At 45.5% G+C, this 24303-nt stretch overlaps 1 protein-coding gene across 10 annotated transcripts in view; it reads right to left on the bottom strand.

Moving 5' to 3' along the window:
• The window catches only part of TIAM2 (TIAM Rac1 associated GEF 2), a 329759-nt gene that overhangs the window by 11436 nt on the left and 294020 nt on the right, over positions 1 to 24303 (bottom strand). For all 10 annotated transcript variants that reach the window (XM_075596950.1, XM_075596946.1, XM_075596949.1 and 7 more), the window contains 7 exons: positions 19729 to 19908; positions 10552 to 10620; positions 10119 to 10247; positions 8860 to 8968; positions 7892 to 8071; positions 3867 to 3985; positions 376 to 484 (listed from right to left, as the gene is read on the bottom strand). In XM_075596950.1, coding sequence (XP_075453065.1) covers positions 376 to 484; positions 3867 to 3985; positions 7892 to 8071; positions 8860 to 8968; positions 10119 to 10247; positions 10552 to 10620; positions 19729 to 19908 — 895 coding nt within the window. The remainder of the gene's footprint in view (positions 1 to 375; positions 485 to 3866; positions 3986 to 7891; positions 8072 to 8859; positions 8969 to 10118; positions 10248 to 10551; positions 10621 to 19728; positions 19909 to 24303) is intronic.

Here is a 24303-nt window from a genome sequence, read left to right as displayed (position 1 = left end):
GGCTCAAAAAACACCAAGAATCAGATTAATTAGACCAATAATATCTATGTGCTGAGCCATGTACAAATTTACTACACAAGAATTAAAATGTAAAATTGCATGTACTGGTATACCAGACTTCATTGCCCTCTATGATGCATTATAGTGGGATCTGTATATTCGTTTTTCGGCATTGGACCTGTATATTCCTACTTCAGAACCACAGACGTTATAAAAAAAAAAAAATAAAGGCGTCTCACATACAGTATGACAAATAAAGCAAAATTAAGTGGGAGATGATTTATTATAGTAAAATAAAGGTAGACTATAGCAGATCGGGTAAGTGATGGATCTGCTGTAATTTTATTTATATACATTTGCTAAATGGGTACTTACCAAAAACTGTAAGCTCCAGGTCCCTCCTTCCCTTGCCAAGTGATGGGAAACTATTTAGCCAGGTGAGAGTAGAGTATACCAATAGTTCTCCCATAGAAAGCTCTGTGACCTGCGTCGAATGCAATAAAAAATTAAGAACAAAATTAATTTCTTACAGCGTTTTCAATTATATATATATAGATTGTGATTGCAAAATCAGGTGTATGTTTGCTGTTCTTATGGGCAATCTGATTGGTCCGTCGGTCTGTCACTCAGCCTCTGGCCAATCAGATTGGTCCGTATCCCTGCCCCACCCGCACGCCTCTCATTGGCCTGCGTGGCTCTATGACGTCACCCAACTGCCACTCTCTTCTCCTCCTCACCCGCAGCTCACCTTCCCCCTCGGCCTCACCCAACTGCCACACACACACGCATAACCACCCGACCACTCTCCTCTTCACCCAGCGGCCCGGACCGCCAGCTCCCCCCCCCCATCACCCCTCCACCCATCACCCCCCACCCATCATCCCCCCAGCTCATCTCCCCGCCGGCTCCCCCCATCACCCCCCCTCACCCGCAGCTCACCTCCCCGCCGGCTCCCCCCCCCATTACCCCCCTCACCCGCAGCTCACCTCCCTGCCGCAGCTCACCTCCCCGCCGGCTCCCCCCCCCATCAACCCCCCACCCGCAGCTCACCTCCCCTGGCTGTGCAACGCTCTGCAGGACGCGATGCACATGGCTGTTCCCTGTGGCTTTGCTGTAGTGCAAAGCGTCGTGCCCCAGGGAATCCACCAGGCTCACCCGAGCCCCGGCCAGCAGCAGCATGCGGGTAGTGTCTGTGCTGTCTCCCTCACAGCACAGCATCAGGGGGTCCTGCAGGTATGGGAGGCGGGGTACAGGGAGACCCATACAGCACACCATCAGGGGGTCATGCAGGATGGGGCCCGAGGTGAGTGCGACAACAACCCCCCAACCACCCACCCGCAGTGACCCGCCGCACGCTGCGGGACATGCCAGCAGGGGGGGGAGGGGGAACAGGGCAGTGGCGGCCGCACGGGACATGCCCTTCCCTCTGGCCCCCTTCCCCACAGCGCTCCCTTGCTTGCCCGCGTGGGAAGGGAGATGGGCGCCGGGGGGTGGGGTGGTGGTGCGCAGTCACGGCTGGCGGGAGGTGGGGAGCTGTCTGTTCGGATCGCCGGACGTTACACTCTCCCCCCTCCCTCCTCCTGTCCACTGTGTGTGTGTGTATGGGAGAGTGTGTGTGTGACACTGTGTGTGTGTGTGTCACTGTGTGTGTGTGTGTGTGTCACTGTGTGTGTGTGACACTGTAGGGTAGGGACCGGAGCTGCGCATGGGGGCGGGGGGGGGGGGGGGGAACGGAGAGAGAGGGGGGAGCGGAGAAACAGACAGGGGGAGTGGGGAGAGAGGAGGGAGTGGGAAATTTTAAGCCCGGGCAACGCCAGGTGCCTCAGCTAGTGTGTAATAAAATCAATAGTGTTCAATGCATATTATATTAGTATTGATTATTGAGATGAATACACAGTATATATTCATCAAAATAATCAATACTAATATACTATGCATTGCACTATATATATATATATATATATATATACATGAAAACGTTGTTTGTTTGCAGAAAACTTTGTATATTTGCTGTGCCTCTGGGCAATCTGATTGGTCCGTTGGTTTGTCACTCAGCCTCTGGCCAATTTGATTGGTCCGTGGCCCGGCCCGGCCCCCCCTCTCATTGACCTGCGTGGTTTGCTGACCTCACAAACCCAACTGCCACACTCTGAACAATCACTGCCTGTTCTCACCTCCTCTGCGGACTAGACACCACCTCAGGTACCCAGCGTGCCCTCCCCCACCAACACCACCCCCACACACTAAACCCTCCCTGCTCTCACCCCCCCTTCACCAACACCACCCAGTGCAGTCACCCGCCAGCACACCATACACCGTCCGGTCACACACACCCCCCTCACGCACACCCTCCGCTGCTGACACCCAAATGCCACCCCCACCCCACAAACAACTGCTACCCCCACCCCCCTCCCCCCTCCCGTACACCCTCCGGTGCCACCGCTACTTACACTCTCTCACCCGCAGCTCACATCCCCGCCGGCTCCCCCCCCCCATCACCCCCCCTCACCAGCAGCTCTCACCACCTGCAGGCCCCGTTTGCTCTCCCCTCAGCGGGGACGCCGGGAGCGCCGGGAAGGGGGGGTATGTGGAAGGAGCGCACGCCGCTTCTCACCACCCGCGGGCCCCGTTCTCTCTCCCCTCCCCTCAGCGGGGACGCCAGGAGCACCGAGGAGGGGGGGTGTAAGGAGCGCATGCGGCTTCTCACCACCTGCAGCTCACGTTCTCTCTCCCCTCCCCTCAGCGGGCACTGCCGGGAGTGCCGGGTGGAAGGAGCGCACGCCGCTTCTCACCACCCGCAGGCCCCGTTCTCTCTCCCCTCCCCTCAAACAACTGCTACCCCCACCTCCCTCCCCCCCTCCCGTACACCCTCCGGTGCCACCGCTACTTACACTCTCTCACCCGCAGCTCACATCTCCGCCGGCTCCCCCCCCCCATCACCCCCCCTCACCAGCAGCTCTCACCACCTGCAGGCCCCATTTTCTCTCCCCTCAGCGGGGACCGCCGGGAGCGCCGGGGAGGGGTGGAGAAAGGGGGAGGGGGGGGGGGGGAGGGAGAGAAAACACCAACAGGGACAGGGGGGCAGGAAACAAGCACCGGGGACAGGGAGGGGGAGAACCGATTGCCTGGGATGGGGGGGGGACTCACCCCCCACCTCACCCCCTCCCCACCCAAGATTCACACTCACCCCCCACCCAAGATTCGCCCCCCATCCAAGATTCACCCCCCCTTCCCCACCCACCCAAGATTCACCCCCCCTCGCCCACCCACGATTCACCCCCCACCCAAAGATTCACACCCACCCACCCAAGATTACCCCCAAAAGATTCACCCACCCCCACCCATGATTCACCCCCCCACCCACGATTCACCCCCCAGTGAGATTCACCCCCCACCTACCCACCCACGATTCACCTACCCCACCCACCCAAGATTCACCCACCCACCTACCCACCCAAGATTCACCCCCCCCACGCACCCACTCACCCAAGATTCAAAAGATTCACCCCAACGATTCACCCCCACCAACCACCCACAATTCACCACCCACCCAACCAAGATTCATCCCACCCAAGATTCACCCCTACCCAAGATTCACCCACCCCACCCACCCACCCTTCACCCCACCCAAGATTCACCCCACCCACCCACCCTTCACCCCACCCAAGATTCACACCCTCCCCACCCACCCAAGATTCACCCCCACCAAACAATTATTAGGGATTCACATCCCGGGCAACGCCGGGTCTCTCAGCTAGTGTGTATATATATATATATATATATATATATATATATATATATATATATATATATATATATATATATATATATATATATTGTTGCAAAAATCACATATATTATATTACCTCTTTCTCTGTTCCACTCTGTTCCGCAACCAACTGATCAAACACTGTCCCATAATCCTCATAGATCTTCTGCATCTCGTTGATGTGACTGGCCACTTTTTCCATAGCCTTCAGTGCTTCTGAAATGTTGAAAATCACTAGCATCAGGTTTACGGTGAAGCTGTGAGAACGGCTCTCCGTTTTTTTTATAAGTATGACTAGAGCTCTTAATTTTAATAAAGATTCGAGGTGTCCTGAATTTATATGTAATGTGGGCAAGAAAAACGTTTCAGCGCTGCTTAACTCATAATTAATAGACCCCCTTTTTAAAGTGAAAGCTATGTGACAGTTTTTTTTAAATGGTTTTAACTAAAACACGTGTGAATAATGCTTACGTATATTAATTTTAAAAAATGTATCTCCATTTAAAAAAACATTGAAGAGAAATTATTGAATGTATTCATTTGTCAAATGTATATTAAAGCTAAATTGTTGCTGGATTAAAAAGAGCAGCTTGTTGTTAGCTGCTGACATGGTGCTTCAGCCTGCTTCCAGGAAGACATACGGAAAGTATTTGTCATGTACAATATGCCAAGGCCAAGATTAACTGTGCATATGTGCAGTGCATGTTCTGAACATATGCAGTTAGCATGCTTTTGTAGCCAGAAATGCATCAAGTGCCTAACACCACATACAGATGTAGCAGACAACAATGCTCTGGCTGATGACACGTGGGATATTCTGTGTTGTAACGCAGAATATCACCGAGTTTATACAGGATTCACTGGCAATGATAACGCAGCATATCGCACCATAAAGCACCAGCGGGAACACAACCTCTGGCTGTATTTGTAGTAGCTCACTAGACTACAATATTTAAGGTGTCACTCTTAAAGCAGAAAGAAATAACTTCACTGAGAAACACAAAATGTTTCAGGACAATAGTTCATTTATTTAATGCATCACTCCTCGGTGAAGGGGTTAAGAAAATGATTATTTATAATTTGATGATTAAGGGCTTAAGAAAATGATTAATTTATAATCATGGTACGTACGAAGTCTTTATTGCCATATAAGTGTAGAATTAGCAGGGAATGCACTTTGGAAGAATTTGTAACAATAACTGAAACACAGAATTGTGCAATACATCCAATAATACGGAGTGCAAGCTGCTTGCGGACTATCAGGGTGAGAGAACGTAATAATTGGAGGACAGATGGGCCAAGGTTAGGTTCAGCTGTGACTGTTGCACAGATCTTACAATATTCTCTGGGATTAAATGGGTAGCCAAATTCTTGTGGTTTATGTAATAGACAATGTCAAATTGAAGAGGTTTTCCTGGAACATATGTTTCAGGATTTCATAAAAAGCACAGCACAGAATTGGTTGTGAATCAATGGCTTTCGCTGTACAGTTTCATTACACAGTATACAGTATACAAGCTGAACATGATTTAAGTTAATTGAGGCCCATTTAGCCCGAAATAATTACATCTATTTTTCACCTTTTCATAGTGACTTCAAGTCAATGTGAAAAGGAGCTTTCTATTGGCTGCGGAAGCAAGGCTGACCCTGGAGGACATGACATGTTCTCCGGGCCAAGCATTCTTGCTCGGTCGAAACGCTGCCTGCATCTCAGGACCTGGGGACTGCAGATCGTCTCTGAAAGATTCCCACTCCCCTCCTGGTTCAGGTAGTATAAAAAATAGTAAGAAGTACCCCTCCCTAAAAAGGAGCAGCGACTTTAAAAGGGGCCATTCCTAGAAGTTAACAAATGATAATGATGCTTTCAATAAGTTCAATGTAGATGATGGTCGCTTAAAAATAAATAAGTCATTTGAAATCATGTTTTATTGTTTCCATAGGGATTAAATGTTTTGCAATCTTTGAAGACTGTTGTGGATCTTTAAATAAACAGGGAAATGATTAATTCCATTTTTCTTTTGTTTCGTTTGTAAAGTTATTATGATGCCATCGTTAACCAAAACAGATAAGATTAGAATCACCCCCGGAAAAATACAAACCTGTTCATTTTTAACAAAAAAAATGTAATTCTAAAAGTGAATGGATCATTATAAGCAAGTTGAATACATTGAGAAGTGGTTTCACTTTTTTGCCCTTCACGTGGGACTTCCCTTTTTAAATGAAACTGCCTATACTTTTCCTTCTCCTCGGATTTCATGGATTAATTGATAGAGCATATGCAGTTACAGATGCATGCTTGTGTAGCCTGAAATTAAATCAGAAATACTGTTCTTCTTAGATTTGGTTTCCTCACTAGTGACAGCTATTAAGGAATTCTTTGATTATGAAACGAGCATTTAAAATAATAGAGAAGTTGAGTACATGGCTTAGAACGTTCCCTTTACAACCTTAATATATGTTGGTAAAGAACGGGATGAGACACCCAAAACGGGGCCATTGCCTACATAAGTGCTGAGTAGCCGGCGGCAGGCTGGCACTGGGTTGGACAGAGCCTCGGGGGGACTTGAAAAAGGCCTGAACGCTGGGGGTTTGCTACGTAAGGGCAGGCAGCATGGCTTCCCCGCATGTAACCAAGTGTGAAAAACTACAGGAATTTAGGGGGATTAAGAGGTCAGTAGGGCAGCAGGCAGAACAGTAAAGCCTGCAAAGGTCCCACCTAACTGTCCCAATTTAGGAGGTTTTGTATTTGCCAACGTTTAATGAGTACGCTAATTTTTTCGCTGATTAACTGTCACAGCAAGGACCAACAATAGCAATTCCGGGACATCCTGGTCAAGGATGCAGAAAACTAAGCGAGCAAGACACCGGCTGTATGGCTGGGCTGGTTACCCAAAGAGAAGATTGGTAGGGTCTAGGTGCCAAGTCTACAGCTGGAGCCGGCTCTACTCAAATATCAGCAAGGTGGACGAGAGGAACAGCTGTATGGATGGAACCTAGCAGCCACTGTTTATTTTTTTTAGAAATTATGGTTAGCATACAAGGGAGGGGGAATGGAGCGAACTCCACACAGGCGATTTAACGGTCAGACATGGTGTGCCCATAGTTTTGGGCTGGCGGGCAGTCTATGTTTTGATACATTTATGTAAATTAGTAAATAAAGCCGTGACCTTTAATTAACCTCGATAACAGGATGTCCGACTATTTCAGGAGGGAGTGTTGTCGGTGGGAGGGTGAAATACACATAAACCGGCCGGAGATCTGCATCATAAGCCTTTAATTTAACTGCACCTCAAACCTTTGCTAGACTGCTAGGGCAATCTTGATTACATCTATATAAAGTCTGATCTCTAGAGAAATGAACTTCTAGCTTAATGAGGACCATTATCTCAGACTAGTTTTGAGAATGTATAATTTTCAATGTCCCTTTTCCCACAATTATTAAGGTTGATGCTTAAGAAGAAGGTCTTCAGAGACATACATGCCACCCTGTGTCTCATCCAATTGCAACAAAGGTGTTTCTGAATTGCTTAGGAACAACTGATAACCCCCATTCAACCAGAACTTCTGTGTGACACTCCTGTTATACTACGTGGCTGGATAAATGTTTCCTCATTTAGACAGGGTAATCACTGTAATTATCATTAGTGCTAGTGTGCCATGAAGCGATCAGATGTCATGTTAACAAGATTCTAATGTTTTAGGCAGTAAACAATTATCCCAATATGGGACAAAATGTTATTTCTCATTGTAAGTAAACTGCTCTGCTGCGACTAGTGATTTCTTATCCACTGAAAGATTCTAATATCAGCAAATTAATTAACATACTAATCAGACGTGTTTCTATAGCATATCTCATGCTCTAGGTGCAATGCACAAGAACATGGTAACGAGCAAGGGAAATGTTGTTCTATACAAACAAAAAACTATTTTCACTAAAAACTGTGTAAGTTGTGTGTCTTGTGAGGCTGAAAGTGGATGTAATAGAAATACTGTTACACGGAGCTATATGTTCATTTTCAGAGGAGGATGAATATTTCCCGTTTGCATGAATGCATATTTTCCCAATATTAGGAGTAGCATGGTGTCATGGTCATGTCTAGCATACAATTGAAGGTAAAGTACCTGTCAGGTGGTAGTGCTCCTCACTTTCATTGTCGGTCAAGGAGACCAGCTCTTTCAGCAGCAGTGGGTACTTTAGAACCCTCTGCACCGGTTTGATGAGGTATGACTGAAGCGTAGAAGAATGCTGCTTTGTTGGATTCCGAGCATCCAGAAAATCCTTAAATGCCTTGTCTGTTTTAGCTGAGGGAGGAAATAGAGAACTACGTTTAATATGTCACGTCACTGATGTAATTACTTGCCTTAACACAGCGGTCCCCAACCTTTTCGGCACCAGGGACCGGTTTCGTGGAAGACTATTTTTCCACGGACGGGGAAGGGGGGAGGGAGGGGTGTGGGTTTCGGGATGATTCAAGCACATTACATTTATTGTGCACTTTCTTTCTAGAATTATTACATTGTAATATATAATGAGATAATTATACAACTCACCATAATACAGAATCAGTGGGAGCCCTGAGCTTGTTTTCCTGCAACTAGACGGTCCCATCTGTGACTGAGACAAGTGCGCAGTGCGGGAAAGAGGTGCGGACTAAAATAAGTGTCGGATTCTGACTTCTCATAAGGACGCGCAACCTAGATCCCTCGCATGCGCAGTTTACAGTAGGGTTCCTGATCCTATGAGAATCTAATACCTCCGCTGATCTGACAGGAGGCGGAGCACAGGCGGTAATGCGAGCGATGGGAAGCGGCTGTAAATACAGATAAAGCTTCGCTCGGCCACCGCTCACCTCCTGCTGTGCGGCCCGGTACCGGTCAGTGGCCCGGGGGTTGGGGACCCCTGCCTTAACAGAGCCATCCCCTATTCTAAATTAGATACAGTGTTAGAGACTACAGGATGAAAGCACATACTGTAGGTAACATGTATTATTGCAATCAAGTTGTGTTTGTAAAAGTTTTTTTCAAATGCTTTAATAAAAATTTTCAAATGATGCCAATAAAGCAAAAAGACAAACCATATTAGAAATTACCTCTTTCTAGAACTTTCTGCACCTTGATATGGTTGGCACAGAATCCACTGTATAGTTTGAAGTGGTCAGCATAATAAAGGAATGATCCTCCGAGAGAAAAGAGCAATTTCTGAAAACAAAACCAAGTATAAAGTTAATTTATTTTCTTTGCATACATATTGCTGTGCACCACAAAAATATATTTTTTGTGTGGTTGTGGGGGACGGGGGCACACGTGGCACCTTCTGTAATGGATATGCATGTGCCAACGATACCCCCTCACCGATATCCATCCAACCTCCAAACTAGTCTAAACTTGTTGATGATCTCCTTGACAAGCACAAAAAGCAGCCAGAACCTACAGTATGGTGGGCCATCATCTACCAGCTCTGAGTCTCCCTCAATTGAGGACTATGTCCAGCACGACTTGGCTTCCTCTACCACAGAGCGACACCCTGAAGATGAGAGTTCCAATTGTCACATTGTATATGTAGTTTAGGCTGTTACTGCTATAGATTATGCTCAGACAGCTGTTCCATATGTAAATATAATCCATGTACCTGTATGTATAATCCATGTACCTGTATGTATAATCCATGTACCTGTATGTATAATCCCTTTACCTGTAACTATAATCCACTAGAAGTTTAAGTACACATGTAGGGTTATTGCATTTGTTGTGTTTTATAGCATGATGAACGGTCCATATGTGACCTGAAACGTTCTTTCTCCTCTGTTCTTGGCTATTACAATAAATGAAGAATTGCATTGTGAACTTGTGAGTAGAGCTCTACTTTGTACCTCACTCCTAGTTTAGACCTACATTTTGAGGAATGTGTGTTTTATACAGTAGCATGCCACTGCTTAGTTAATATGGCCTGGGACACCAAAAACATAGATTGTAAACTCATCTGGGCAGGGACTGTCGGTAACAATCTTACCTGTTGCTTACCGCGCACTATACTGTACTGGTGAAGCGTTTTGAAACCCCATAAGCGCTATATGAAATTAAGTTATTATTTCAAGTTGTTAAAACCAATATAAAAAACAAAGCTATATTCATCAAGGAAACAAAAATCCATTGAAAGTAATGGGGGGTTTTCCCTTCAGAAATCTGGGGCAATTCTTTCACACAGACTTTGCCCTACAATAATCTCCTATATTTCAAACTTCCACACATCCTAAACCATATATGAAGAGGATTTACAGAATTATACTCCAGTTCCTGTACTGTGCTAGATACTACATTACAGAAGAAGTTAGTGAGTGGAAAGGCTCACCCGAAACTGAGATGGTATTTCAAGCATGTTGAAATCTGAGGAAGAAGAAGAAATGCCATCTTCCAGGGTCTCTAGGAACACTTTTTGGAATTCCAGCATTTCTGGAAGACTTCCAAACAAAGATTCCATCTAAAAATGAGAATTTAAATAGATTAGCTTCTATAAAATAGATTAGCTTCTATAAATAAGGGAGACTGGATTGCAACAACATGTTCTGATACATTATAACACCTTTAATCAGTGTCAATTTAAAGAAGTCAAATCCCACACATGTTGGCACAGAATCAACTTGTTCTCACAATATTTTTTTATTCATAAGATCTTTTTTGATGCTAGCTACAGTCACTGTGTATATAATAGTTCCTATACAAACAGGGCAGTGCTTTGTAGAAAGTTCATGCCGAATGAAAAAATAAATTGCAATGTTCCTCACCTCATCCTGAGTAAGAAATATTTCGTTTTGCAGAGGTTCCAGGTATAATTCAAAGAGGCAGCTTAAATCCTGTAATTCAGAATATGAAATATAAGCATATAATACAAAAACCTGAAGATTGGTTTTGGAAAACTGTTCTAATGGCAGTAATCCAGGAGCAGATTTTTGTTCCCTGGCTATGTGACAGGGAACATTTCTTATGTATTTACATTATAACAACAGACAAGGAGAGAAATAACCTAGTAAGGGCACTCTAAACACATAGGTGGTATGGGGAACACTTTAAAACATACACTTTATTCAAATAATTTAAAATAATGGGTGATAAAATAAGAATTAAACGTTTAGATCCTTCATATGAACACTGAATGTGGTGTTCTGGATCAATGAATGCTGACTGCAAATATCCTCTATTAATGTATGTTGCAGTTTGGACCAGTGAGTATGGTGAGTCACTGTCCAGATGAACCAAAGCACACTAAATGTCGCTGCTGTAACAGTATGTGCCAGTATAAACAATCCCTAATACGCAGAATATACAGCACTCTAGCATACATAAGGAACCCTAGCCAGGTCTGCCAAAAAACAGTGAGGTAGTGTGACTGGCTGAATGAGTGGGATCCTGGCTATTAATATAGCTAGTACAGAGCTAGGAATACTGTAGATAGATGAGAGAACATAGGGTTTGTATATAATCATATCACTGGCTATGAATATAACCCTGTTGTTATATGCACTTACCTAGGGAGCACCGACACATTTACATTTAGACAGTTGCGGCGGTTCCCTCTTTTGTTACGTATTTACATAATACACAGTTATTTATTTTTCATTATTGATTCAGCAATTAACTGGATTGCTGCATTGCTATTATACCAGAATTATGGCCAACAATATAATCAAGGTATGCTTTAGTGTTTGTGTGTATAATATATATATATATATATATATATATATATATATATATATAATCAAAAAATAAATAGATGATACCGTTCTGTGGCTAACGAAATGCTTTTATTTGTGCGAGCTTTCGAGATACACTTATCTCTTCTTCCGGCGATGTTACAATGAATGAAGCAAGCAAAGGGTATACTTAAAAACAGTGTCTCTTGGAATGTTATCTGTGCTGGTATATCTTGTGTGTTCACCTTTTTCAAGGAATAAATTATATTTTATCATATCTAAGCCGTGTTCAGTTCAACCCAGGTATTTTTGGTGTAAATTATATCTTGTCATAAAGTTACCGTGACAAGCTCTATAATTAACTATAGCACAGATAACATTCGAAGAGACAATGTTTTTAAGTATACCCTTTGCTTGCTTCATTCATTGTAACATCGCCGGAAGAAGAGATCAGTGTATCTCAAAAGCTCACACAAATAAAAGCATTTCGTTAGCCACAGAACAGTATCATCTATTTATTTTTTAATTATCGAAGCTCTGCTAACACGGTACTGATACCTCTATATATATATATATAGAGCATCAATAATCAAAAAATAAATAGATGATACCGTTCTGTGGCTAACGAAATGCTTTTATTTGTGCGAGCTTTCGAGATACATTGATCTCTTCTTATATATATGTAGCCCTCTTTCCCCCCCCTTAAGTGAGATTGAGGTGGGTAGGTGTGTCTGACTACTTATCAGTGTGGTGCTATACCTGTTTGGCAACCAGGAGAGCTGAGCTTCCGCCACGGGGAACCTGGGGTATGTACTTACACTCGGTGCAGCGCCTCCACTGATGAGGGATCTCAACGGGGTGAGAGTGTGCCCTCACCAGAACAACCATACAGTAAATACACACCGTGTGAATAAACAGTATTTACTGAGCATAACCTGTAACTCCAATAACACCTCTTTGCATAACATCAAAACAATATATCAATAACAGTGCATCACTCTGAATGCATACCATTCCCCCCACCCACATGTCCATCATCACATTCCCCGCAGTCTCTTGAGTGTCCCCAACAATAAAGACCAGTGTGAGTGTGAGGGATAGCGCTTCCCTGTGTTGGGGCCCGGTGGTGCACTTAATATATACTACCTCCCTGACCAGTCCTGGTCAGGAAAATCCTTGGAACTCAGCAGCACCGCACAGTGATCCCACGGCGTGCTGCGCTGCTCTCTGCAGGAATGGATGCACACGCTGCATCCACAGGAAAGGAATCTCCAGCCGGAATGCTCCTTTAACACAGTCTCTGAACACGCTGTCAGACAGTCAGAGGCCGTCAGACAGCATCCCTCTTGCTGCTCTAAATATGGTGAAGGAGTCCCTGTCCTAAGGCCAACCCTATATCATACAGCTTCCTCTGGTGTCATAGGGGACTAACTGGGCCCTGGGGTATACCTCTACCCTAGTCCCTGCATGCAGAATAACTCTCCCTGTAACTTCTGTCTGATCCCAGACTCTGGCAGCTCACCACGTGCAACTGGCACGGGTGATATTCACACACTGAACAACTAGCTCCTAACTCACTTATCCTAACGCGCCTGCAGCCGACACACAGCTCTCAGTCAGCCGGCAGACAGTAACACACGCTGCACACACACTGCACTCAGTACAGGCAGCGTCACATGCAACACTCCACACAGCAACCTGGAACCCTAACACTAACACTAACAGCTACGCACTGCAAACTTCTGGAACGCGTACAGCAACTTGCTGCACACTAGCACTATGCCTTCTTGTCAGGCCTCACAGCACTGCCAGCCGTGATCCTGACAAGACAGCACACACACACGCACTAAGGGCAGCGTCCCTATGTGGGCCGTCCCTCAACACTTACCCACTAACCTGGTGGGGAGTTGGGGCCTTACTTGGGATGTGGGGACCTTACTCGATGCAGGAGCTGCATATGCTCTCTGCACCCTTCCTTCCCTCACAGCTCCCCAGCTCCAACTGACAAACGTGCTGCAGCGCAAACAATGTATCTCTTTGCCTGCCTGGCCTTCCTAAGCCCTATTGGCTCCCTGGTGTCACATGGGGCATACAGAGGCTCATGGGATTTGTAGTCCCAGCTCAGAGCCTTCCCTGGTAGGCTAGGGGTTCGCGGGCTTTCCTTACCCTCCACTGCGCGTGTGCAATCTTTCCCGGGCTTTCTCTCTTCTCCCTGAGCTGTCTCTATGCTCGCGCGAGCTATCCCTAGCTCTGGGGCTTTCCCTGCGCCTACGCGTCCACTGCGCATGCGCGAGACGGTCCTTAATGGCGGCGCCCTGCTCTGCGGCCGCCGGGACCTTAGAGACGCGATCGCGGCCTTAGCAACGGCCCGATCGCGTCCCCGGCAACCGGCCGCAGGCAGGGGAAGCCGCGCTGCTCCCTGCTCCAGCCCCCACCCTTGGAAGCAGCCGTCGGGTCTTTCGGCACCCGTGATCGAGCTGACCAAGGGGAGGGGGGTCTCAAGGAGCTGCGGGAGCTCCAGGCTACACTCTCCCCCTGGTGGAAAATCCAACGTCCTCGCTTGGAGAACGCCATACCCTAACATAAGGTTTATACAATTAAAATGCATGGCACAGAACATACAACACGTGTCGAATTTACCCTTCAGGTTACATTGCACTTCCCACCAATTAACCGAAGCGTGCTGAGACCATTTGTGGGGAGCCCCTAATTGAACATGTGGGGGTACCTCACTTTTGCGTCCGTGAGCCTCCCCTAGAAAAATTTCTTGGAGAGCACACTCTAAAGCGACAGTTACTGGCTCTTCGCTACTTCCTCCCCCTGGTGGAAGGAGTAGCACAGTGTCTCTGAAGCAGACCCTTACCCGGTCATCCGCGGCAGGGATGCGGCAGACCAGGAGGCCAGGACCTTTTCCGCGGTCCACGACTTGGCGAATGGCACACTCCTTTTTGGGCTTAAAGGAGGCCAGTCTCCCTGGATCTTCCTTTACACAGTCCTTGTCACTACGGACTTGCGAGGCTTTCACTGAAAAGCGAGCACTGGACAATGTCTCTGTTTCACCTGACCGGGGGTAAAGAGTAGACACCCGACCACTGCGGTGATTCACGGTGGCCAACAGGTCCTCGGGGATGCTGTCAGTTCCCACCTCGGCCGTCTTGGGACCTGCCCCCGGTACTTCTGGGGCAGTCCACTTACGCGCTGAAAATTCGGGAGCGTTGGATCCCAGTCCTGGGACCACTTGTGTTGGAGCGCACGGGCTCATACTCCGTTCAGAAGCCGCAACTCTGGCCTTCTTCACGGCCAGCTCCATCGGAGATTGTGGGGAGTTAGGGAGTTCCTTACCACTCCACTGGCTTGGGATGGATTCTCCCAAGGAGGACACCTCCGCCAGGACGCGATGTAGCGGGGAGCCCTTCACCCGGGTGACCAGACTAAAGGAACCATCGTGCTCCGCGGTCACCTGGAGGCTCACCCCCGACACCCCTGGGGCAGTCGACTCACCCTCATCGTCGTTTGGTACTGGTCCCCATTCTAGGACCGATGGTACCTCGGTAGTAGGTCGGACTGACCATTGTAGGGCGCACGGGCCCACAGCAGGGTCCGCAACATCAGGATACACCTCCTCTAGGGCACACGGGCCCACAGCAGGCTCTGCATCCGCCAAGATAGGGTGTTCATTGCTGTCACTAAAGTGGTCCGCCGGTAGGCGCATCGCCACCGATGGGACTTCAACCTCGTCCCGCTCAGGAACCGGATCTGAAATGTTCACTCGGGCACACGGGCCCTCCACAACCGGTTGTTGGTAGCGGGAATCCCTAAGTAATTTCTCCCTGAAGACAGACTTAACTTCAGCACAACTCAGAGTGATATAGAGGTCAGGATCCTCCTCCCTAGAACAGTCTGTCTCATCCACGTTTGGTTGAAAGTCACAGTGCTTGCTCCCCCTGGTGGAATCTGAAGGAGGGGCACTTTCTACAAGGGAGTGGTTCTGGCTCTGTGCTGAGTCACTCACAGTGCAGGGGCGGGGTTCAGGTTTTCGCGCCCAACCCGGACAATACTCTGCAACAATTTCTTGCACAGTCCTGGTGCTCTCCCGACTTGGCGGGAGCCGCCATCTTAGGTGTGACTCTCTGCTAGAGAGAGACTCCATTTTAATCACAGTCTCTGCAATTACACTAGGGCTCTCTTCTGTATAGATAGGGGGGTAGCCTTCTGGTTTTCCCGCCAATCCCGGACAGTTTTCCTCAACACAATCTAGTGCAGGCTTGCAGCCAGCAGCACGTGCGCTCCCCTGCTCTGGCGGGAGACGCCATTTGGCTGGGTCGGCGTAAACTAGGGGGTACCCCTCAGCCGGGCCCCCGGGCATACACAGGGCGGACGGTGCCTCTGCCAGGCATATATCCGCGGTGGGGATGGCCACAAAAAGTATCATTTTCCATAGGGCCGTGGGATCGTGTTCTTCTTCTAAGAAACATGCGTGCGGCCACCCTGGAATTTCACGCATATAGGACTGAACCTCAACCGCGGGCATAGTTGCGGGAAGGCCTCCTACTACCACTACCTGGCCAGGCTCCATATACTGCCTCAAAGCCCAGGCAAGGACCTCGTGTTCGGACTTCACAAACATGGCGACAAAAATAGGAATGGGACAATTTGGGAAAAAAATGGAACAGAGCACCCCAGGTCTGGATCTCAGCAGCGCCTCCAAATGTAGCCCTCTTTCCCCCCCCTTAAGTGAGATTGAGGTGGGTAGGTGTGTCTGACTACTTATCAGTGTGGTGCTATACCTGTTTGGCAACCAGGAGAGCTGAGCTTCCGCCACGGGGAACCTGGGGTATGTACTTACACTCGGTGCAGCGCCTCCACTGATGAGGGATCTCAACGGGGTGAGAGTGTGCCCTCACCAGAACAACCATACAGTAAATACACACCGTGTGAATAAACAGTATTTACTGAGCATAACCTGTAACTCCAATAACACCTCTTTGCATAACATCAAAACAATATATCAATAACAGTGCATCACTCTGAATGCATACCATTCCCCCCACCCACATGTCCATCATCACATTCCCCGCAGTCTCTTGAGTGTCCCCAACAATAAAGACCAGTGTGAGTGTGAGGGATAGCGCTTCCCTGTGTTGGGGCCCGGTGGTGCACTTAATATATACTACCTCCCTGACCAGTCCTGGTCAGGAAAATCCTTGGAACTCAGCAGCACCGCACAGTGATCCCACGGCGTGCTGCGCTGCTCTCTGCAGGAATGGATGCACACGCTGCATCCACAGGAAAGGAATCTCCAGCCGGAATGCTCCTTTAACACAGTCTCTGAACACGCTGTCAGACAGTCAGAGGCCGTCAGACAGCATCCCTCTTGCTGCTCTAAATATGGTGAAGGAGTCCCTGTCCTAAGGCCAACCCTATATCATACAGCTTCCTCTGGTGTCATAGGGGACTAACTGGGCCCTGGGGTATACCTCTACCCTAGTCCCTGCATGCAGAATAACTCTCCCTGTAACTTCTGTCTGATCCCAGACTCTGGCAGCTCACCACGTGCAACTGGCACGGGTGATATTCACACACTGAACAACTAGCTCCTAACTCACTTATCCTAACGCGCCTGCAGCCGACACACAGCTCTCAGTCAGCCGGCAGACAGTAACACACGCTGCACACACACTGCACTCAGTACAGGCAGCGTCACATGCAACACTCCACACAGCAACCTGGAACCCTAACACTAACACTAACAGCTACGCACTGCAAACTTCTGGAACGCGTACAGCAACTTGCTGCACACTAGCACTATGCCTTCTTGTCAGGCCTCACAGCACTGCCAGCCGTGATCCTGACAAGACAGCACACACACACGCACTAAGGGCAGCGTCCCTATGTGGGCCGTCCCTCAACACTTACCCACTAACCTGGTGGGGAGTTGGGGCCTTACTTGGGATGTGGGGACCTTACTCGATGCAGGAGCTGCATATGCTCTCTGCACCCTTCCTTCCCTCACAGCTCCCCAGCTCCAACTGACAAACGTGCTGCAGCGCAAACAATGTATCTCTTTGCCTGCCTGGCCTTCCTAAGCCCTATTGGCTCCCTGGTGTCACATGGGGCATACAGAGGCTCATGGGATTTGTAGTCCCAGCTCAGAGCCTTCCCTGGTAGGCTAGGGGTTCGCGGGCTTTCCTTACCCTCCACTGCGCGTGTGCAATCTTTCCCGGGCTTTCTCTCTTCTCCCTGAGCTGTCTCTATGCTCGCGCGAGCTATCCCTAGCTCTGGGGCTTTCCCTGCGCCTACGCGTCCACTGCGCATGCGCGAGACGGTCCTTAATGGCGGCGCCCTGCTCTGCGGCCGCCGGGACCTTAGAGACGCGATCGCGGCCTTAGCAACGGCCCGATCGCGTCCCCGGCAACCGGCCGCAGGCAGGGGAAGCCGCGCTGCTCCCTGCTCCAGCCCCCACCCTTGGAAGCAGCCGTCGGGTCTTTCGGCACCCGTGATCGAGCTGACCAAGGGGAGGGGGGTCTCAAGGAGCTGCGGGAGCTCCAGGCTACATATATATATATATATATAGACAGTGTTCGACAAATCACCCAAAAATCTACTAGCCCAACCAAAAAATCTACTCGCCACCTAGTCCCGCCCCAACCCCGCCCCCCAATATAAAATATAATTTATTCATATATATATATATATATATATATATATATATATATATATATATATATATATATATATATATATATATATATATATATTATACACACAAACACTAAAGCATACCTTGATTATATTGTTGGCCATAATTCTGGTATAATAGCAATGCAGCAATCCAGTTAATTGCTGAATTATATATATATATATAATATACACACAATATATATATAATATATATATATACACACACACATACACCCACACACACACATTTTTTTAAAATAAACTTGAAAGATTTCCCCCCTAATTTAAGCAATGATCCAAATACAGTACATGCTAAAAAGCGTAATCAATACAAGTAGCGTAATCAATGCATACCAAGTTGTTACATAGTTATCAGGGTAGTTGTGTGTGTGTGTATATACACAATCAGTGGCTCAATCGTTGACTGAGGCACCTGTGCTGGTTACATATATATGTATATACACAAATACACGCACAGATATACAATATAATGAACTCTGAGACATCAGGGTCCAGAACCAAAAAAAAACATTTTAAATAGACAGGGCCTACCCTTTAGGAGTGGGACACCATTGCTGTCTGTGAGAGTACTAGTGGTAAATATTAGTAAGACCGTACTTATCAGCAAGCTAAAACTTTAAGGCCAGTAACAAGACGGAAACATTTAGATAACCTTTAATTTGCACTGTTTAGATCAAAACGTTCACAACTTCAGGAATATTAACATATGCTGCTCATGAAGGAGCGAGCTTAGGTTATAACATTATTTTTCATGGGTGCAGGAGAAAAACGGCAATATGTAGAAATGTCACACTGTCGGCAACACATTAGAAATCACAACCGCATCACTAAATACAATGTCTGTTCATCAGGACGATGCGATTCCTCAGGATGTTATCGTTGCGATGATTTTTACAGAAGACCCCGCTTTAAATAATTATTGGTGTTTTCGCAGTCGTTTAATCTTTTGAATTAAAAAACGTCATCTTCATCATCAGGGGCATAAATGGTTAAGTTAATTAATAGTTAGTTAATTAAGTTAGTTAATTAATTAATACATGTGTGATGGTAGATGAGGATATGTAGTACCACTATTACTTTTTTATACTTCACACCCAGAGTGCCACCACTTCTCTCATTTAAAAGCTTGTGATTGTACTTCCTTTCTAAAGATGAAATGATTATATATTTTAGAAAGATTCTCTCCATTCCTACTTTGAGCGTGAACATTTCTTTATTCCCTTAAAAAAAAGTTATGGTGGGTAGAAAAAAAAAAGTGTCAAAAAAACCTCCACTATAAAGGTAAATAAAAATATCACTTCACTGTGAGTGCTAATTTGCATGTCATTACCCAGAATTCCTGGCTGCAGTAGAAGCATTGTTTGCCAAGTGATAATAGGGAAAGACAGGGTTGCAGACCTTTGAGACCACAAGTGGTATTTTTATTTACTTTATTATTTCTATAGTACAGTTGACAGCTTAGCCCAAATGTTTAGGCATCACTTTAAAACATCTTTGTCCACTGGTTAATGCAGAATGATTGCTCTTACAACGTAGGACTAGAAGAAGAAAAAAAATGTTTTCCCGCACCTTAACGTAGGACTTCTCAGTGTCCACAAGTTCTTGTATTACTTTCCGAAGCCTGTCTGCATCTGACAAGTGGCGAGCCAGCGGTCTCCTCGGTGGGTCGGGGCTGTCATTTTGCCCATCCATCATGTCGTGGTTGACTTCCTGCATGCTTCGGCACAATGCAGAGATCTGCTCAGCACTCTATAGTTTGAATTAAAAAAAAAATGTTTGTTTTTTTTTTTTTACAACATTTTCCTCTTTAAAGCAGCAATTATCATGTGCTGTAATGCCAAGATTAATATTTAAAGTTAACAAAAAAACTGATTGCTATAAGCCCTCTTTATGAGGCATGTTATAATACGTCTTTTTAGAGGGCAGAATAAGCGTCCAAGACAGATGCTGGATAACATGGTAAAACATTCAGTATCAAAATATATACAGAACACTAATTTTGCATAAGACTGTTAACATTATGAAAAATAGTAAAATAAATAAACCTGTTAAATCCTCTTTCATTGTATTTTTGTGTGAGGTCTGGCTTACAACTTTAACAAAAAAACATTGAACATATCATTTTTGGAGTGGAGTCACGTTCATCTACCTCGTATGAAAAGCAACTTGCATTGTGTGTGTATTAGTGAGAGGGGCCATATTTACTAAGCGGTGCTATTTCGTAAGACACCATACAACAGTATTTTATTATTTTTTTTAATTTACCTTGGCCATAATGGGACTTATGACTTAGTAAAAATACATTTATATGACTATTGCACTTTTAAAAAGGGCTCTCCCTGACATTCTATTAATGTCACTGAAAAGTTGTTGAAATGTTAACTGTTTTTAAAAAGTAGCTGAAAGTGGTCAAAATGATTAGACAATTGCAATTATAATTTGCCTATATAGTCACGGACTGTGTCAAATGTGCCTTACATTATCCTACTATCCAGATACTAAAAATAAGATACAAATGCCAAAAGCAATGTTTCAATACAGCGCATATTTCAACTTTTCACTATATTTTCTTACCTGCAGAGGTAACCTTGGTTTGCACAGTATGCTTACACAGACCACTTATCACTTGGTAAGATGAGACTCATCTTGAATGTGCATTGGAATGGCTAAAACTCACACGGACAACCTTCCCTGTCACAGGCACACTGCAGTGAACTTTCCTAGGTTGTATCTTCCTAAAAACAGCATTAGCATGGACCATACAGCATTTCATGTGATTAAAAAAAAAAAGAAAAGGGATGATTTGGCAAGTTATACTGTACATGTGGAAACCAACACTTTATAACCTCCTTCAGGCTGGAGGCAGGAAGTAATGGGCAAGTGCTGTTGACATGTTTCTGAAAATTGCTTAAAATGTTTCTCTGCCCTGTCCTCGGCACACCCCAGTCAGGCAAGATTTTAACAATAATAAAAAGATCACTTGTGAGCACATTCACATGTCTCAGACAGGTCTGCAACTCTGCTTTTCACCATTATCTCCAAGCGTACAGTGCTTCCACCGCAGCTAGGGATTCTGGGAAATAACATGCAAATGAGCACAGTGTGTCACTTTTTGCTTCATGTCCATTTTAACATGAATCCCTATAAGCTTATGCCTGCCATATTTCACAGCTTTTCAGCACAGCCAGGCTTAAAGAAGTGCAGAGCCAGTAAACTTACTCACATACAGCTCTTTCAACCTTTTGGGTCTCATCAGAGTGAGGCTGGTTATACTGGCTTTGCAATGTGAAACTGGGATGTTTCAACCACACATTATATATGTCATGGTGGGTGAAAAACGTGTCAAAAATCCTTCACCAACAATAATAAATAACCAACCACACATTTGCACTTGCCTTACATGCGACGGTGTGATTTAGATGGTTATCCCTAAAACATGGACACACTGGAGATTCAGCAATCGCTTATTTATTCATTGTAGAACATGGCATAAAGCAAGCTGACGTTTCTGTCCCTCAGAGCCAACACAGTGAAATCACGCGTTCCACAGTCATGCATAGCTTTGAAAATATCAACAAGGTATGGCGCTATGTGACATGGCTCTCACATCATCGACGTGCTGGCTTTGTTATAGTACATTTTTGGAGTTACATACCATCGGAAATCGTCCCGCCTGTCTTTCCTCCAGTTCGGAGAGGCAAGTCAATCTGCAACGAAACACTACTTTGTCGTTGTGCCATAATGCCAAATTGCTGATGACGCAAGGTTGCTAATGATACCACAACATCCCAACGTTTTTCACATCAGATCACCCTTCCCCTCTTCCCTTTGGGTCGGAAAGGCAGGTTAATCACCATTGGGACACAACTCCGATATTGTGAGGCAACAAACCTGAGATGCAGATGACACCACAACACTGATGATGTGAGGATGCTGCTGATCTTGCGCTATTACATAGACTTCACATAGCGCCATACTGGGAACGCTGGGTGGGGGCCATTCAACGTGGATCACCCTGATGAAGGCCCTGAGGTACTGAAATGTTGGCTTGCCTTATGTCACGTTCTACAATAAATAAATAAGAGATTGCTGCATCTCTGGTGTGCCCGGCTACGTCTTATTCTGCTTGATCCCAATTACGCTGTCGGCGGCGAGTCACAGGGGCACCCTCCAAATATACTTTTTGCTATTTTTCATTTTTTTACTGTTTGAACATGCAATATTCCACTCGGAGCTCTGTGGTATCATTAAAACATGGTCTGATTGAGGTGACCCCAGGAGGGGGTTGAGAAACACTGGGTGGAATGGTTGAACGGTATTCCCCGAGTAACGGATACATGATTATCAATGATCCAAAAGTTGTGGTGATCAGGGCTGTCTCAATATTTTTTTAGACAAGAAAACTATTACTGGCTTTCCCAATGAAACGTGTTACTAGGATGAAAAGAAAAGTTAGAAAACAGTTACGTGTATGGCAGTCTCAGTAGCATTACCGTAGGTTTAAAAAAAAAAAAGTTGCAAATGTGTTATTAAACTGCTGTTATTAAATTGCTGTGCTCGGCTTTAAGCACTTATTCAATATGGTGTTAAGCCACTTCCCCGTGCTGGCACAGATTTTACTTCCACGTACATTAAATGGAGCTCTTCTCTGGGAAGCAACTTCACTGCATATTAAACAAAAAGGCTAAAAAGAGATAAAATTGTAGGGATCCAGTTTATAATGGGTAAGAAGCAAGAAAAGTGACACATTGAGTGCTCATTTGCATGCCCAGAATCCCTGGCTGCAGTGGAAGCCCCGTAGGCAAAGAAATAATGGGGAAAGGCAGGGTTGTGGACCTGTGTGATACGTGAATGCGCTCACAAGTGGTATTTTTATTTGCTGCACAACGATATATATATATACAGATTTAAAGCAAAGAAATGTTTTAGTTAGAACAGTATATGAATCATTCACCACCGACATTTGTAGTTTTATCTTCAGGTTTTCAATTTGAAATTTGTGTCACTTTACAACTCACATCCTAATTTCAGGGGATGTGAAACTAGACGAATTCCATCATCTTTTTGCATTTTTCTTTATTTTTTTAATCTTGCCTCTTCTGTTAATTGTTGCAGTACACTTTTTAGATAGGGGGGGGGGGGGGGGGGAATCAGTATTTGTATGAATAGAGATTTGGGATTGACATTGTTTATATACCTGCTAATGCAACCCGCACATAAAGGAGAGGACTACAGCTCTTCACCAGGACCTACCAGGGGTGGGCATCCCTTTTTTTTTTTTTTAAAGGTGGGCCGTTTTCCGACTGCCTCCTCCATCCGGTTTAAATTAATAGCTAAGCCTAAACTAAATAATGGTAAAAGTAAACAGGGATAATAAAAACATTACAATGACAACAAAAAATGTATTGGGAAGAGAAGAAAACACTTGAAATCCTAATTTAAAAAGAAGAATCTGAATGTAAAATGTCTCAATGTCATTTCTGAACTTGCATTTCAATTACTAGTTTCTCAATATTAGGATTGATTAGTGGATAACAGAAGCAGGCGGCGCCCACATGAACGTCCGAAAATAGAGATCTGTATTTATTTTTTAACAAGTTCATTGCCGAAAACGTCTGCTCACAAAACAAGTATGGGGAAATAACAAATATTATTTAGATTTAATTATTTGCATTTATTTTATGTTTTTAATTGTTGAAGAAGTTATTTAAATTGTGTTCCTTTCAAAATTTATGGTAATATCCATAAGTTTCTCCTGTAATGTTTTCTTAATTTTAAGGATTTCGTAGTGTTCCGTCATTGATTTTTCTTTTTTGCTCCTTCATCAGGCTGAATTCCAAATGCTGTCGATGGCCACAGTATGGCCAGCCCTGCAATAGACCATCGTGTTTTCCCTAACGCTACTTTCTAGATGGAGAAGCAACAGCAGTTTCTTCTCCATCATCCTTCTTATTTAAGGCTGCTCCTGCTCATTACACATTACAGCTTTGCCACCATCTGGATGCAACACCTCACATTTTAATGTACAGTCTCACAGTGAACATCAAACTACTGCTGTCTCACTGCTCCCGATGCCTCTTGCTGTGATCTCCCGAGAAGAAGCTCCTTAAAAACAGCATGACTGGTCCTGAGCCCCAGTTGGTT

This window comes from Ascaphus truei, chromosome 4 (genome assembly GCF_040206685.1).
Source record: "Ascaphus truei isolate aAscTru1 chromosome 4, aAscTru1.hap1, whole genome shotgun sequence".
Classification (NCBI taxonomy): Eukaryota; Metazoa; Chordata; class Amphibia; order Anura; family Ascaphidae; genus Ascaphus; species Ascaphus truei.
This window is presented reverse-complemented; position numbering and strand designations above follow the sequence as displayed.